The following is a 16438-nucleotide window of genomic DNA, read 5'->3' on the forward strand; positions in this document are numbered from 1 at the left end:
CAGGTGTGGGATGAATGTGGGGAAGTGGGGGGGGGAAGACTTTACCGGGTGGGGGGAGAGGCGGCGAGGGCTGAGGGAAGAACCCGCCTCCCTGTTTAATCCCTTTGCACCCACCCACCCACCCTGTGTCGCCTGGACTTGGGGGGGTGTGAGGTTCCTGAAGGCAGAGTCTTCTCACCCGCGCGCAGCCACGCGCGCGAGGGCGCGCCTCCTACCCTCCCTGGCTTTCTCACACACACACACACACACACACTCGGCGCCGCCGGAGCGCTGCTCTCTCTGCTTCCCCAGCGCCGCCGCCGCCGCCGCCGCTCCCGGTTACGCCAGCCTGCCAGCCTCCCTTGCCTGCCTGCCTGCCTGCCTGCCTCTCGCCCTCTTCCCTTCGCCTCCGATTCTGCGCACAGGAGGAGCCCCAAAGCCTGTCATTCTGCACGGCGGCACAGTTGTTGTCGGGTGGTTTTTGGCTTCTTCTTCTTTTTTTTTTTTTTTTAAATATTATTTTTTTTCCCCCCTTCCCCGGCGAGCGAGTGGGGGGGGTGGGGAAGGAAAAGAAAAAAAGCACCACCCCCTCCCCACGCGAGCCAGCCCACGCAAGAGAGAGAGAGGCAGCCGCGGCGGAGGAGGAGAGAGGAACCCCCCGCTGCCCGTCCAGCTACCCACCCACCCACCCATCCACCCGCCCGCCCGCCCCCGCCAGCCCAGCCAGCCAGCCCAGCATGGCTTCGGGGGACCTTTACGAGGTACGCGGAGCTTGGCCGGGCTTCTCCCGAAGGCAGCCCGGCCGGCGACGGGAAGAGGAGGGGAGGCAGGGCGGGTGAAGGAGAGATCGCCCCGGCCGTGGCGGCTGCCGCTGCTGCTGCTGCTGCTGCGGGCACCCGGGGGGCGGCTGTTCCGCAGGGGTCTCTCTCTCTCTCTCTCGTCGGAGTTGCCGGGGCTGGGAAGGCGAAAGGCAGAGAGGCGCAGGGGAGGGAGCGATGGAGCCCTCCCCTCCTCTGCTGACTGACTCCCAACGGGTGGGGGGTCTTGGTGGGGTGGGGGAACCAGGGGTCGTGGAAGGGGAGAGCTTGGACTCCTTTCCCAGGGTGGGGTGGGGGTGCAGAAAAGTCCAGGTAAAAGTGGCCGGAGGAAGCCGCGCCTGGCCGAAGTCTTGGCCAGCACCACAAACTCTGCTTCTCCTCCTCTTCCTCTTCTGGGAATTGTGGGGTGGGGTGGGGGCGTCTGTGGAGCCTGGCTGGGAAGGGCTGCTGCCAGGCAAAGGGGAGTGGGAGGGGTTGATCGGGTGGGAGGAGCTACAGGGGTAACAGTTGCATGCTGGATGTTTGGGGGGTGGGGGGGTTCCCCCCTTCCCCTGGTTGAGGGGGGGGGCTCGGGTTGCAAGGGGAGGGGGTCCCAGGTTGGCCAGGAGTGGTTGGGAGGGGGAGGGTCTCAGACATGAAGGCTTCTGGGGTTGGGTGGCCTTTGGGTGGCAGAAGACCCCCCCCCCCAAGGGTATGGGTTTGATTGACTCTCTGGTGCTGAAGGCTAGCCTGGACTTCTCTCCATGGGTTTCCGCTGTAAGAGAAGTGCAAAGACAGCGACTGTCCTCTGTCCAATCTTATGAAAAGTGTGCTACCTTATTTACGGCAAGAGTAGGTCAGTTGTATGTGGAGTCAAGTCTTGGTGGAATCTTTCTTGGCCATTGTCTACCTGTAGAAAAGAATATTTGTTGCTCAGGGTTGAACTGTGGACTTGAACCTCTCTGAGCTTGTTGGTGTCCTTCAACCTGATTGTGTTCTTTCTGTTGGATCAGCCTTGGATCTCACTATGGTTGACACCTCCTGTGCCGTAGATATATCCACAACTCGGCCAAAATGTCCTGCCATTATGTCTGGTGCTACTTCCAGAGCACACATGTGGCCACATGCTCTTGAAGTACTGTCCCATTTGACCCTTCTAGCTCATCTTATGGCCTAGTTTGCCTCACCTCTTCAGAGAAGAGGCAACAGATGTTCCATAACATATAATTATGTTAAATACTATAGTATCAGAAGTTGTGGGAGCTTCATCACTGGAAGCTTTAAAGAAGGGACTGGACTGCCCATCTGTCAGAAATGGTGCAGGGTCTCCTGCTTGGGGGGGGGGCATTGGACTAGATAACCTACAAGGTCCCTTCCAACTCTCTTATTCTATCATTTGGAATAGTCTTCTCCACACTTTCCACAATGAGAGAGGGACTTGCTGGGAGAAGAATGTTCTAAAACCTTTCCCCTTGTTATCCCCCTATAATGTTCATTCATTCAGTTTTTCAGACAACATTTTTAATTGTAGCCAATTATTGGATCAATTACTTGTTAATATTTTACTTGTGATTAATCCCAGTTGGATGTTTAGGTCATATTTTCTATTCAGCCCATGAGAAAAGACTAATGTGTTTATAATTCCAGGGATAAATAGCCTATTTGATTGCAACAACTTTTCCATCAAATAATTATTCTTTATTAAAGAAGTAATCTGTGTCAAAGGTGACAAGTGATATTAAACATGCCTGTAAAACAGATCATGGTCTCAATCAAATATCATCCTTCCTGCCTCTATCCATTTCCTTCACATTATCCTTTAATAAAAAACAACAATATGCAGAGTAAACAAAGAGCAACAGATAGTAAACGAAAGAAATTAAAAGCATAAAATTAAAAAAAGAAAGAAAAGGAAATTCAACTACCTTACTTTACATCAACATATTTACTGTAACTCTCCATATCTTTCTTCTATTGCAATTCGTTCTTAATTCCACCAAGTCTATACATTGATTTATCCACTGCATTATTTTTTAAATCATTAGCTTGGCCCAGCCACTGATTCCTTGGCTTTTTCTCTTCATCAATTCACTTTTCCTATACACAGGTGATCTGTACTTCAAATCATTCAGGTTCCCACCCAACGACATGGCATTGTCTACCTATAAAATTATACAAGCGTGTATGGCCCTACCAAAAAAAAAGGTCTCCAAGTCAACAAAATCCTTCCACATGTTTATCCATAAATACATTAAGCAACCAAGAGGACGCCCCACATCCTTATCTTACCACACTGAACCAATTATTAATTATTCTATTTATCCTCACACATTGTATACCTGCTACATCTTATTTAGCAACCAATCACCAGACAAAACATTCCGTAACTCAAAAAGCCTATTTACTTTATCATATGCTTTTTTAAAATATCAAATACTATACTAAAGTACAGTGGTGCCTCAGTATTCAACGTTAATTGGTTCTGGAAGGCATAATGGATACTAAAATCAAACAAACAAACAAACCAGATGACTGGTTTGACATGATGCTTTGTTTTGGCCAGGAAAAAGCGTTCTACCTGTCCTTTTTCCTGTCAGTGAATTTTCCAGCATGGCCGTCTTCCTATCTGCTCTGTGCGGCCATTTCCCTCTTCCTTTTGCAGAATACCAAAAAAACTGCCTGGAGAGCATTTTTGCATCAAAATGCATCAAGTAAATCTGAGGAGTTTTGAAGCAGTCAAATGCTGAGGTGCCCCTGTACACTAAATTTTCTCAAATCCATCTCTTAGTGACCTCTCAAAAAGCTGAAATCTGTTCTGCCCACCACTCAGCTAGCATAAAACTGCATTGCGTTTCCAAATGTTGTTCATTCTCGTTTTTTTCTACCTCTTGGATCAGAATTCCGCCAAACAACTTCTCAAGAAAATCTAACACATTTATTTTCCTGTAGCTTTTTGTTTACGCTTGTAACACTCTTGGTATTGAGGAATAATAATGGTGTACTTTCCAATTAGAAATAAATAAATGCAGTAATCACAAATGCATTAACAAAGTTACAGAAATTTTTTTTATTGTATTTTGTATTTTATTTTATAACCTAATAAAATGTTTAAAAATAAATTTTGAAAAATCCCAGCTAGATATATAACAACAACAGCAACAACAACAATAATAAATAATCTAGGATGCTGACAGAAACCCGTATCAGTCATCAGTACCAGTCAATAATATTTGTGATACATTTTTAAATGTTCTATTGACTGTTTAATGAATAAAAGTATAATTTAAAAAGTTACAGAAACACTCCAGAAGATAATACCCATATTTTGAACATTTCTCCGGTAATGTTTATAAATAAATTTATTAAATTTATTTGCCATCCATCTCTCCACAATCCATACTTACGATCTTTTCATTTCTCACAGTATTTATTTTTGGTTTCGTCATTTGTCTTGAACTTTGAGTGATAACATTATTACCATTTCATTCTTCATTGTGTAATTCATATAGAAAACTTTAAAATATTCCATCCAGCATTCACTCATTTTAGTTTTGTTTCAAATCATGTAATCATGTCTCTTATTAATTCTCCTCACTCTCTTGAAGACTCCTTGTTTACCCCTCTTTGCCCTCTTAACATTTTTTTAAAATGCAATTTTTTTTCTGTGTCTGTTTTTATTTTATTCAAAACAAAGTTAAAATTCAAAACTCAAAAAAATCTGAAAAAATGAAAAAACAAAACAATTGAGACATTTAAAAAGGTGCATCAAAAAAACCAACATATATAAACATATTATCCTCCTAATTAAATCTGATTAACGCATTACTACAAAAATTGATTTGCATTTACTCTGTCTTTTAGTCTTATCTTTCTTGCTTTCCTTGATGTTATTATTTGTAGCTAATCGTTTCCTATGTACTTACTATACATTATCTTTCTCTCTTCCTCATATTTTTCATTATTTTTCATCATTCCTTTGCATGTATTTTTTTCTCATCCACAGTTTCTTTCACTTCATCATCCTATCATGTATTTCATTCATTCTTGAAGTCCATCTGTCTTAAAAGTTGCTAAGGTTGAGAAACACTGCTCTGGATGACAACAAGAAATTCCTTACTGCAGTTTCATAACTCTTGTACAACTAAAGAAATATGTATTGATAATAAAGTCATGTGCAATAATTACTAACTTCTCCTGCTATAAGCATTTGTCATCTTTCATAAGAAACAGCGTTGATTAAAGTTTGAACCTCAGATTTTAAAGCAATGATATAATCTTTACATAACCGAAGGAAAACACTCAATTTTTAATAAGATTGTATTGAACTTCAGATACTTTCTCCTGAATCATGCTCATCTATTCCTAATCCCATTAATCCAAAATAACATATGTATTTGTGACATCAAAATGCAAGCTTCATGTTTTTGTACATGTTGCAATTTTGCATGCAAATACATCAGAAGCAGGGTTTTCACTGTAATACACAATGTGTATTTCATTACTTCTTCCACCTGTATATATCAACTATGCATAAATTCCTTGTTTGAATTAGTTTGGCATTTGAGCCTGTAAACGTGTAATGAAAGTCACAACTGGATCTTTAGTGGAAGACAGCTATAAATGGAAGCACCTCTATCAAATTAATTATATTTCTTTTAAGCTTAGGGGTGTTTTTTTCTGAAATTGAAATATTGATTTCCTTGGATAATTATTTAAGTTTTCTACAAAAAGCCAAAGGAGGCAATATGCAGTATGAAAGGAATATTTAAGATACAGTTTTAGCGTTGTGCATTCCATAGAATAATGAATTTAGCTTGGTTTATCCAAAAAAATAGAATTTTTATTGGCCAAGTGTGATTGGACACACAAGGAATTTGTCTTGGTGCATATGCTCTCAGTGTACATAAAAGAAAAGATACGTTCATCAAGGTACAACATTTACAACACAATTGATGATCAATATATCAATATAAATCATAAGGATTGCCAGCAACAAGTTATAGTCATACAGTCATAAGTGGAAAGAGATTGGTGATGGGAACTATGAACGATTAATAGTAGTGCAGATTCAGTAAATAGTCTGACAGTGTTGAGGGAATTATTTGTTTAGCAGAGTGATGGCCTTCGGAAAAACTGTTCTTGTGTCTAGTTGTTCTGGTGTGCAGTGCTCTATAGCGTCGTTTTGAGGGTAGGAGTTGAAACAGTTTATGTCCAGGATCGAGGATCTGCAAATATTTTCACGGCCCTCTTCTTGATTCGTGCAGTATACAGGTCCTCAATGGAAGGCAAGTTGGTAGCAATTATTTTTCTGCAGTTCTAATTATCCTCTGAAGTCTGTGTTTTTTCTTGTTGGGTTGCAGAACCGAACCAGACAGTTATAGAGGTGCAAATGACAGACTCAATAATTCCTCTGTAGAATTGGATCAGCAGCTCCTTGGGCAGTTTGAGCTTACTGAGTTGGCGCAGAAAGAACATTCTTGTTGTCCTTTTTTAATGATGTTTTTGATGTTAGCTGTCCATTTGAGATCTTGCGATATGATAGAACCCAGAAATTTGAAGGTTTCTACTGTTGATACTGTGTTGTCAAGTATTGTGAGAGGTGGAAGTATGGAAGGGTTTTTCCTAAAGTCTACCACCATTTCTACGGTTTTGAGTGTGTTCAGTTCCAGATTGTTTTGGTTGCACCACAAGGCTAGTCGTTCGACCTCTCGTCTATATGCGGATTCGTCATTGTCTCGAATGAGACCAATCACTGTTGTGTCATCTGCGAACTTCAGTAGCTTAACAAATGGATCATTGGAGATGCAGTCATTGGTATACAGAGAGAAGAGAAGTGGGGAGAGCACACAGCCTTGGGGGGCCCCTGTGCTAATTGTACAGGTATTTGATGTGATCTTGCTTAGCTTCACCTGCTGCTTCCTGTTTGTTAGGAAGCTTGTGATCCACTTACAAGTCTGTTCCGGTACCTGTAGCTGGTTTAGCTTAGTTAGAAGAATGTCTGGAATGATGGTATTGAATGCTGAACTAAAGTCTACAAAAAGGACCCTTGCATAGGTCTTTGGAGACTCAAGATGTTGTAGGATGTAGTGCAGAGCCATATTAACAGCATCATCTGTTGATCTATTTGCTCGGTATGCAAATTGCAAGGGGTCTAAGAGCGGATTCGTGATGGTTTTCAGGTAGGAAAGCACTAGCCTTTCAAAGGTTTTCATGACTACAGATGTTAGAGCAACTGGTCTGTAGTCATTCAGTTCCTTGATGGTGGGCTTCTTCGGCACTGGGATGATGGTAGGCGTTTGAAGCAAGAAGGAACATAGCACATCTCTAGTGATTTATTGAAAATATGGGTGAAGATGGGGCCAATTGGTCAGCACAGACTTTTAAGCAAGAAGGAGTTATCTTGTCTGGGCCTGGAGCTTTTCCTGGCTTTTGTCTGTGAAATAGGTCCTGCACTTCCTTTTCTGTGATCACTAGGGGTTGTGAACCCAATGAAATGGGGTCAGTTGTAGGAGGCTTGGCTGTTGTTGGTGTGTCTGAGATGGGGTTGTGGAGATAGGTGGCTGTAGTTTCCTTTCAAACCTGCAGTAAAACTCATTCAGGTCATCTGCCAGTTGTTGATTACCTTCAGCCTGGGAAGGAGGTTTGCCATAGCCGGTGATATTTTTAAGAGTTTTCCACATGTTTGCTGGTTCATTTGCTGAAAATTGATTCTTTAGCTTTTCAGAGTAGCTTCTTTTTGCTGCTCTTATCTCCCTTGTTAGTGCATTTCTGGCCTGATTGTACAGCATTTTATCACCTTTTCTGTAGGCTTCCTCTTTGGAATGTCGTAGCTGCTTAAGTTTAGGTGTAAACCAAGGTTTGTTATTACTGTGTATTCGCAAGTTCCTTGTAGGTACACATAGGTCTTCACAGAAGCTGACATATGATGTTACAGTATCTGTGAGTTCATCCAGGTCTGCAGAGGTATCTTTAAAAATATTCCAATCAGTGCAGTCAAAACATGCCTGTAGCTTTAATTCTGATTCCTCCGTCCAGGTTTTCACTGATTTAATTATTGGTTTTATGGCTTTAAGTCTTTGCCTGTAAGCAGGTACAAGGTGAATCATGCAATGATCAGAGTGTCCTACAGCTGCACGTGGTAAAGACCGATAGGCATCTTTTAGTGTTGTGTAGCAGTGGTCTAGAGTATTCTTGCCTCTGGTGGGACAATTGACATGCTGAAAGTATTTTGGTAGTTCTTTCCTTAAGTTTGCCTTGTTTAGATCTCCCAAAACAATGGCCAGTGAATCAGGGTGTTTGGCTTCAGCCTCCATGATTTGGTCAGCTAGAGTTCGTAATGCCTCATTTACACAGGCTTGTGGTGGGACATAAACAGCAATTAGAAGAAATGAGGAAAATTCACGAGGCGAATAGTAAGGTTTGCAGTTGATAATTAGAGTCTCTAAATTGTTGTCACAGAATTTGTAAATTATGTTAAAATCTTGACACCAGGATGAATTAATATATAGGCATAAGCCTCCTCCTTTCTTTTTACCAGATGTTTCTGGAATTCTGTCTGATCGTTCAATTTGAAATCCTGGAATGTTCAGGCTGCTATTTTCAATTGATTCATTTAATAATAAGATTTAAAAATAAGATTCTTGTTGTCATTTTATGCAAATGGTTTTGCAGATGTTTATATTATTTTGTGATTTGGCGATATTTCAGCATAGATGTCTCACCCATTTCTACAATAAAACATGCTTCTATAGAGTTGGCATGACAGGACAATGTCCTCACCACTAACATCCTAATTTTTTAGAAATATTAGTTGTGTGTTTAAGGAAAGAAGAGGATTGATGTTAGGTTTTATGTTCCACGTAGAATATATCTATGAGTGGAATTTTTATGTGTATGCTCCAGTACTGATAAGCTTATTTGGCCAATACTACCAATACTAGCAAAATGCTGAGTCAACAACTAGGAATATTAATAGCTTTTCAATTTTGGATTGTGTCTGAACATATGCTTTCAGTGCATGTTGGAAAGCCATAAGGTAGATTGCCCTCACCTGGCAATCACAATAGCTAAAACTATAGTGACAACAACTCTCAGAGTCACTGGGAGTCAGGTGGCATATAAATTTGATTAATAATATTTAAAAAAAAACAACTCTTCTGCGATAATCCGTAACATAGGCATCAATTTATAGAGTTCTTATTAAAGCTCAAACAAACCCCTCTTTTAATATATAAGAAAAGGCCTTTGACACTGAGATACGTTGACTTCGGATGCATAAATAGGATAAACCCTATGAGGAACATAACATCATATTCTATGGCCATGTATAGAGAGATTAATGTTTTACTATGATTGCCTTCAAGAATTATGGAATGAGGGGTACTTGGTGCTCTACCTGGGTTATTTTTTTACTCCATTCATTACCTCCTCTTTGAAAGTGCCTGCCAACCAATATCTCCTGACAATTACCATAGATTATTTAGCTATATGAAATTAATGAAAATTCACCACATCCTGGGCCATAAGATATTCAAAGTCACCAATCCAGAAAATGCATACATAAAATAATAGGTAGGCTGAGCAAAGAATATGTATTTTAAAATTATTTTTGTGTGTTTTCCTAAAAAAATGTGAGAAGCTGTTTCTGCAGCTTCAAATGGAACTTGTTCAAAACTAGATACTTTTGTTCATATAAGCAATCTTTATCTTTTCCAGTTATAAGTTTATATGAACAGATGAATGGCTAGTGATAAGTACGGCTAGTCCCAGCTCCGGACTAGCACCTTCTGGCCAGAATTCATGAGTAATGGAAGACATTTCCCAGTCCCAGAGATATACAGGAGAATATTTGTAGGTCAGGGTTGAAATGACAGGATGAAACTCTTTAATTTCACAAGATATGGACAGATTTAACTATAGTTTTGACTGGGAAACCATGACCAAGCCAAGTCCATAGATAATGTCAGTTTGGCCATCTCAACAAATTTATTTATTTATTTATTTTTAATTTTTTTTTGCCACAACAATATACATAAGCATCACACAGAATGAATATATAGTATATAAACATATATATGAGGAAATATAAGGAAGTATAAGCATATATGTATAAGAATAAAAAACAATAGGACAGGAACGGTAGGCACGTTTGTGCTCTTATGCACGCCCCTTATAGTCCTCTTAGGAATGGGGTGAGGTCAATAGTAGAAAGTTTTTGGTTAAAGCTTTTGGGATCATGAGAAGAGACCACAGAGTCAGGTAATGTGTTCCAAGCACTGATAACTCTGTTACAGAAGTCATATTTTCTGCAATCTAGATTGAAGCAGTTAACATTAAGTTTAAATCTATTGGTTGCTCTTGTATTATTGTAATTGAAGCTGAAATGAAATGAAATTCCATCATCTTCACCAAACATTCTTCTATTTTGAATTGCTGAATCTTTCTACCTTGGTGCATATAATAATTTCACTGCAGTTATCATATAAAAAAAAACCAACGTTCCATGTTTTTCTAACTGTCCGTCCATCAGTCCCAAAAGGCCTCGATTGTGTATTAATCTTTAAAATCTTCTGAATTTGAATCCAAAATTTTCTAGCTTTTTTAGACATCCACCATGATAATATATCCCTTGCCTGTTCATAGTTCCAACGTGTATTTGAAATGCCTTTACTAGACATATACCCACAGTACATCATATTATAGAAAATATCTTTAAAATTATATCAGTGAAAATATTTACAGACCCCTCGCATCCTGGACATAAACTGTTTCAACTCCTACCCTCAAAACGACGCTATAGAGCACTGCACACCAAAACAACTAGACACAAGAACAGTTTTTTCCCCGAAGGCCATCACTCTGCTAAACAAATAATTCCATCAACACTGTCAAACTATTTACTGAATCTGCACTACTATTAATCTTCTCATAGTTCCCATCACCAATCTCTTTCCACTTATGACTGTATGACTGTAACTTTGTTGCTGGCAATCCTTATGATTTATATTGATATATTGACCATCAATTGTGTTGTAAATGTTGTACCTTGATGAACGTATCTTTTCTTTTATGTACACTGAGAACATATGCACCAAGACAAATTCCTTATGTGTCCAATCACACTTGGCCAATAAAAAATTCTATTCTATTCTATTCTATCAATGTAAATTTCAGTCCTTTCAATCACATATGTTCCCATTGTTCCATCTGTATACTATAACAATTTTTTGGCCCACTTTATACCTTTTCACGTATTCTGTTTCAAATATCAACAGAAATTTATACATTTTAGCAATTAGATGGTCATCATTTGTACATAAGTCCATTTCAAACTCAATCTAACCAATATCTTGATGCAGGTATTTTCTGATGCAGATTATTGCAGGTATTAATGATAAACTGAATTAGTAGTGTTTTCATAAATGGTAGATTTCAGGTTTGCTGATTGTTGTTTATTTAAACTTGTAATTGACTTGGAAAATCTTTATATTTTGTATTGCCTTCTGCTCTGCGGTGTTAAGGATAATGAATGACTCAGTCATATAGGTATTTGATCAACAAAATAATCCAGAGCAATTTTGATTACAGATGTTTGAACATCTAACTGGTAAGTTTCAAATGAGGGGAGGCGGAATAAAAGCATATGTCTGGAATATTACCATTAGGGTTATAGGCTTCAGGATTAACAATCACGGTTTTATATCTTTTTTTTTTTGTATAAAAGTTTTTATTTTTTCCTTTAAAACAAAACACATAAACATAAAAGCATTTTCATTCCCAATATTGTGTGTTGGCGGGGTGGTTACATATCTCTTGTGCACCTTCAATTTTCAAATATCCTTAATTTATCTAAAGTTATATCATCTCCATCTAGTATCTAAATTTTTAATTAACCAATGGCTATAGCCTTTATTTCTCTCATTCCATATTTTATCTGATAACATCATTCATTCTATTGTTCTAAACCATTCAATTTAATGTTTCAATTAATAATATTCTTTCTCTAATCTTTACTAACATATCTTTCCTTCTAGCCATTGATAAAATATATCCCATATCTTATAATATTGCTTTTCTTCCTGTTCTCTTATTTCAAATGTCAATTTACTCATTTCAGCACATTCCATTATTTTCCTATTAATTTCATTTTGCAAAGATACTTTCTCACTTTTCCAATTTTTAGCAAACACTATCCTAGCTGCTGTTATAGTATTCACCATCAAATATCTCACTTCTCTACTGTATATTTCTGGTATGATCCCAAGTAAAAAAACTTCTGGTTTAAAATCTATATGCTCTTTAATCATTTTTTCCAATCATGTGTGTATTTTAGTCCAATATCTTTTAGCTTCCACGCATGTCCACCACATGTGGTAATATGATCCAGGTGACTGATGACATTTCCAACATTTTTCAGATTTATCCTTGAACATTCTAGCAATTCTTGTTGGGGGTAAATGCCATACCGGTTTTATATCTTGACAAACAGGTATCTCTGTTTAGATCTTTGCAAAATTAATGGCCAGGCAACAATTCAGTCAGGGTATTATTAATTCACCTGTTTAAATAAATGGTGGGATTTGAGACTGGGCAGGCACACTAGCTTTTAAATCTGATAGTTTTGGAACAGATACGAGCATTTTTGGAGCAGAATTGAGAAGCGGCAGAATAAAATTTCCCTTTTCTTTCCTTTTATTCTCAAATAATCATTGCGAGAAATGACAGCAGCTGATCTATTGTGTTGCTCCTACTCCGAACAGATTATCTTGCATAGTAATATCAAGCTTGAGAAAGTAGCATTGCTGATAATGGAATGCAGAACCCAAATTTGATGGAGGTGGTTGAGATTAGTGTGTATCTCAAGCCGATAAGTTTTCCTTCGATACAAAAATTTGGCTTCGGTATCACCGTGAATCAGTTACACCCACATCTTTTCATTTCACTGCTGTTTACAAGCTGGTTCTTAGAAGAGTTGAACCATTTATTCTCTATCGTCCCATCCTTTAAGAAGTGATAGAGTTGTCTTCCTAATTTTTTTACAGTATAATAAGGTTGATATTTTTAACTGGGGGAGGATACACACACATGATGATGATGATGAAGAAAATGACAATTTTAAACTTCATGTAAACTGTTTTAAATTTGATTGTAAAAAATTTTTTTGCAACAGAGTTATCAAAATCTGGAATATCTTACCCGATTCAGTTGTTTCAGCTACTAACTTTCAAAGTTTTAATTCCAACTTAATTTCTGTGGATCTCACAAAATATTTAACACATGCCTAAGAGGGCATGTGTAAGTGCTAATGTGCCTATCGCCCCGTCACATTTTAGTTTTTTTTTTTTCATTTTGTTCATTCAAATTTGTAATTTTTGTTTGATGAATAAATAAAAAAATGATGATGATGATGATGATGGTGATGATTGGCGGAGACAGACCAGAGGCTTGAACATTTGCTCTGACTTTTCTCTCCTCTTGTTTTTACTTATTTTTGTCCCAAGCATCACTGGAAAATTGCACCATTTTTATTTGGTGGCTTGTGAACTTGGAAATGCTGGGTACTGCAAAATAGGAGCTCGGGGATATAACTATGATCTCCAGGCCATTGTTGTACATCTCTGCCTTTTGATAAACTTCTGAGCTCCATCAGGCTGAGATAGGGGTGCACTCAAGTCATCGTCATCTTTTGCTTCCCCACCAAAATATATCTAGGAAAAGATCCAGCTGGATCCATCCATCAGCCAAAGATTAAAATAATAAAGAAGTTTGGCTGGCTGGCTGGCTAGTTTCCCCTCTCTTTGCTGGCTATCCTGAAAGACATTTGGGATACTTGAAATAAGCCTTTTGTTGTGAATTCGCTATGCTCCATTTGTAACATTTTTATGGAGGACGACGTCTGTCTCTTGTGTTTTCCCAACACTTCTTCCATCTTTTGGCTTTGAAAATAAATCCATTGATGGAAGGAAGGAACGGATGACTAATCTAGGAGCTGTTCTTCTAGAAATAGTAAATACTACTAGTCCTGAGTCTACAATACTAAAAAGGAAACATGTTCAGGTTCTTTGCATCAGCAAATGGACCACCAGATTGTATATATGTGTAAAGTTGTTCCTCTGGCAGCACAGATGTTATAGAATTCCCCGTCCTCCGAAATCCAATTAGCTCTTACCTTGCAAGGCCTCAGGAAATTCTTAAAAACAGATTTGTTTAAGAGGGCTTTTGCTTGTAGAAGTTTCCATCTACTTTTATTGCTTTCTTGGTAGTTGGTTGGTTGGCTGATGATTTTTATTTGTGGCTTAATTTTTGTCTGTTGCATACTCTGATGTAACTGTACCTTGGAGCAGGGATGCTATTCAGCAGGTTCCGACAGGTTCTGGAGAACCGGTAGCAGAAATTTTGAGTAGTTCAGAGAACCAGCAAATACCACCTCTGGCTGGCCCCAGAATGGGATGGGAATGAAGATTTTGCAGTATCCTTCCCCGGGAGTGGGGAGGGAATGGGGATTTTGCATTATCCTTCCCCTGCCACGTCCACCAAGTCACGCCCATCAAGCCACACCAAGCCCACCAAGCCACGGCCACAGAACCGGTAGTAAAAAGAAATTGAATTCCACCACTGCCTTGGAGGTTTTATAATTGTACCCTATCAGGAGGCTCTTGGTTGCAGTGAACAAGAAATCAATTGATCAATCAATCAATCAATCATCTAGAAACATCTAAAAACAAATAATTCTAAAAGTTAGGTGATGGAAGGGGAAATAATGTCTTTAGTACAATAAAGCTGCAAATAAAGTCAAGGTACTAAATCTTCAGTCCACATTCAGCTAAACTTTATTTATTTATTTATTTATTTATTTATTTATTCCGCCCTTCTCCCGAAGGACTCAGGGCGGTTCACAGCCAGATAAAACAAAACAACAATAATAAATACAAGATAAAACAATAATTTAAAAACTTATTAAATTTGGCCCGAATTAAAATATATTTAAAACAATAAAACCCTAAATAAGATTAAAACTACATGCTTATATAGTCCTTACAGAATTGTGACATTGCTAAAAAGTAAATTGAAAATTACTTAAAGTAAGGGTAAGGGTTAGGGTTAAGTAATCTTTCAAGCTAGAATTAGTGCCCTCCCAACAAAAAACAAAAACCAAGAAGAAACAAAAAAAATACTTTAAAGCAGGGGTCTCCAACCTTGGTCCCTTTAAGACTTATGGACTTCAACTCCCAGAGTTCCTCAGCCAGCTTGCTGGCTGAGGGACTCTGGGAGTTGAAGTCCACAAGTCTGAAAGGGACCAAGGTTGGAGACCCCTGCTTTAAAAAATAGTTAAAAATCACACAAGCTTGTGAGGTTTCATGAGGTTTGCCATTTTCCTCTGAAATTTCCTGAGATTTTCTGGGAACGTTTTAATTAATTTATGTTCTATGAGATTCAGTTTTGAGGTCCAACCAGTAGCATTTTACAGCTGTGCATTACCCGCAATGATCAGCTACTGGTTAAACCAAGAATATAAAGAACAACAGTGTACGTTTAACAAGTGCGATGAAATGCTAGTCAGGCTTGTTTTTCTGAGAGCTGTCGCCTTTCTTTTTAAAATGCATCAATTTATACTTGAGAGAACCTATTATCTTTCTTCAGGTCCTTGGAAAAAAACACCTATGAGGTTTAATACATCAAGTAGTTCACAGGGTTTTCAGAAGATCTTCATTTCATTTCACTGAATAGAATAGAATAGAATAGAATAGAATAGAATAGAATAGAATAGAATAGAATAGAATAGAATAGAATTCTTTATTGGCCAAGTGTGATTGGACACACAAGGAATTTGTCTTTGGTGCATACACTCTCAGTGTATGTAAAAAGAAAAGATCAATTCGTCAAGAATCATAAGGTACAACACTTAATGATAGTCATAGGGAACAAATGAGCAATCAAATCATATTAGGAAACAGTCAATATAACTGCCAGTGCTAGTTAACAATATATATATGTAATATAATATATATAATATAACAATATAACTGCCAGTGCTAGTTAAAAACAGGCCAAATTTCAGAGATGACTGTCCTAGCTCCAATTAGGAGTTTTTAAGGAATCTGGAATGAGCATGACAATGCTGCAGATCCCAAGTCTGGTGCTTCCCTAGATGTGCTGGACCAGAAACATTGGCTTGCTTGCTGGCTCAGATGACAACAAGTATAGCTCTGTAAAGAACTGAAACATGCTACAGTGATAGAAGCTGAGATAGGCAAAGAAGAAAAATATTCTTCACTGAAAATCTGCAGGAAACTGCAGTGAGAACCTAGGATAAGGTTAACCAGGTGTAAAACCTAGAACTCCCTTCCAGGGTGTGTGTGGAGTCCTTGGTGCTCTCTGAGTTTGGCTGTTTTATTGCAAATATTTTAGAGTGGCAGACTCAGTCCTCTGAGGAATTGGGACTGAATAGGAAGCATGAATAGGATGCTTCCTATTCATGCTTAGGAATTGGGACTGAATAGGAAGCATGAGCCTAACAATTGTTAGAAGTGAGAAAAATTACTTTCAAACCTAAATTTGTTGTTGTTGTTCAGTCGCTAAGTCATCTTTGCAACCCTACGGACCATAGCATGCCAGGCCCCCCTGTCCTCCACTGTCTCCCCAAGTCTGCCCAAATTTATGTT

General features: G+C 38.7%; 1 protein-coding gene across 1 annotated transcript in view; it reads left to right on the forward strand.

Moving 5' to 3' along the window:
• Nucleotides 1-379: 379 nt before the first annotated feature.
• CDYL2 (chromodomain Y like 2) overlaps nucleotides 380-16438 on the forward strand; it is a 99559-nt gene continuing 83500 nt past the window's right edge. The window contains exon 1 of the mRNA XM_058155263.1: nucleotides 380-740. Coding sequence (XP_058011246.1) covers nucleotides 717-740 — 24 coding nt within the window. The 5' untranslated portion in view covers nucleotides 380-716. The remainder of the gene's footprint in view (nucleotides 741-16438) is intronic.

The sequence above is a fragment of the Ahaetulla prasina genome, chromosome 12, assembly GCF_028640845.1.
Source record: "Ahaetulla prasina isolate Xishuangbanna chromosome 12, ASM2864084v1, whole genome shotgun sequence".
Classification (NCBI taxonomy): Eukaryota; Metazoa; Chordata; class Lepidosauria; order Squamata; family Colubridae; genus Ahaetulla; species Ahaetulla prasina.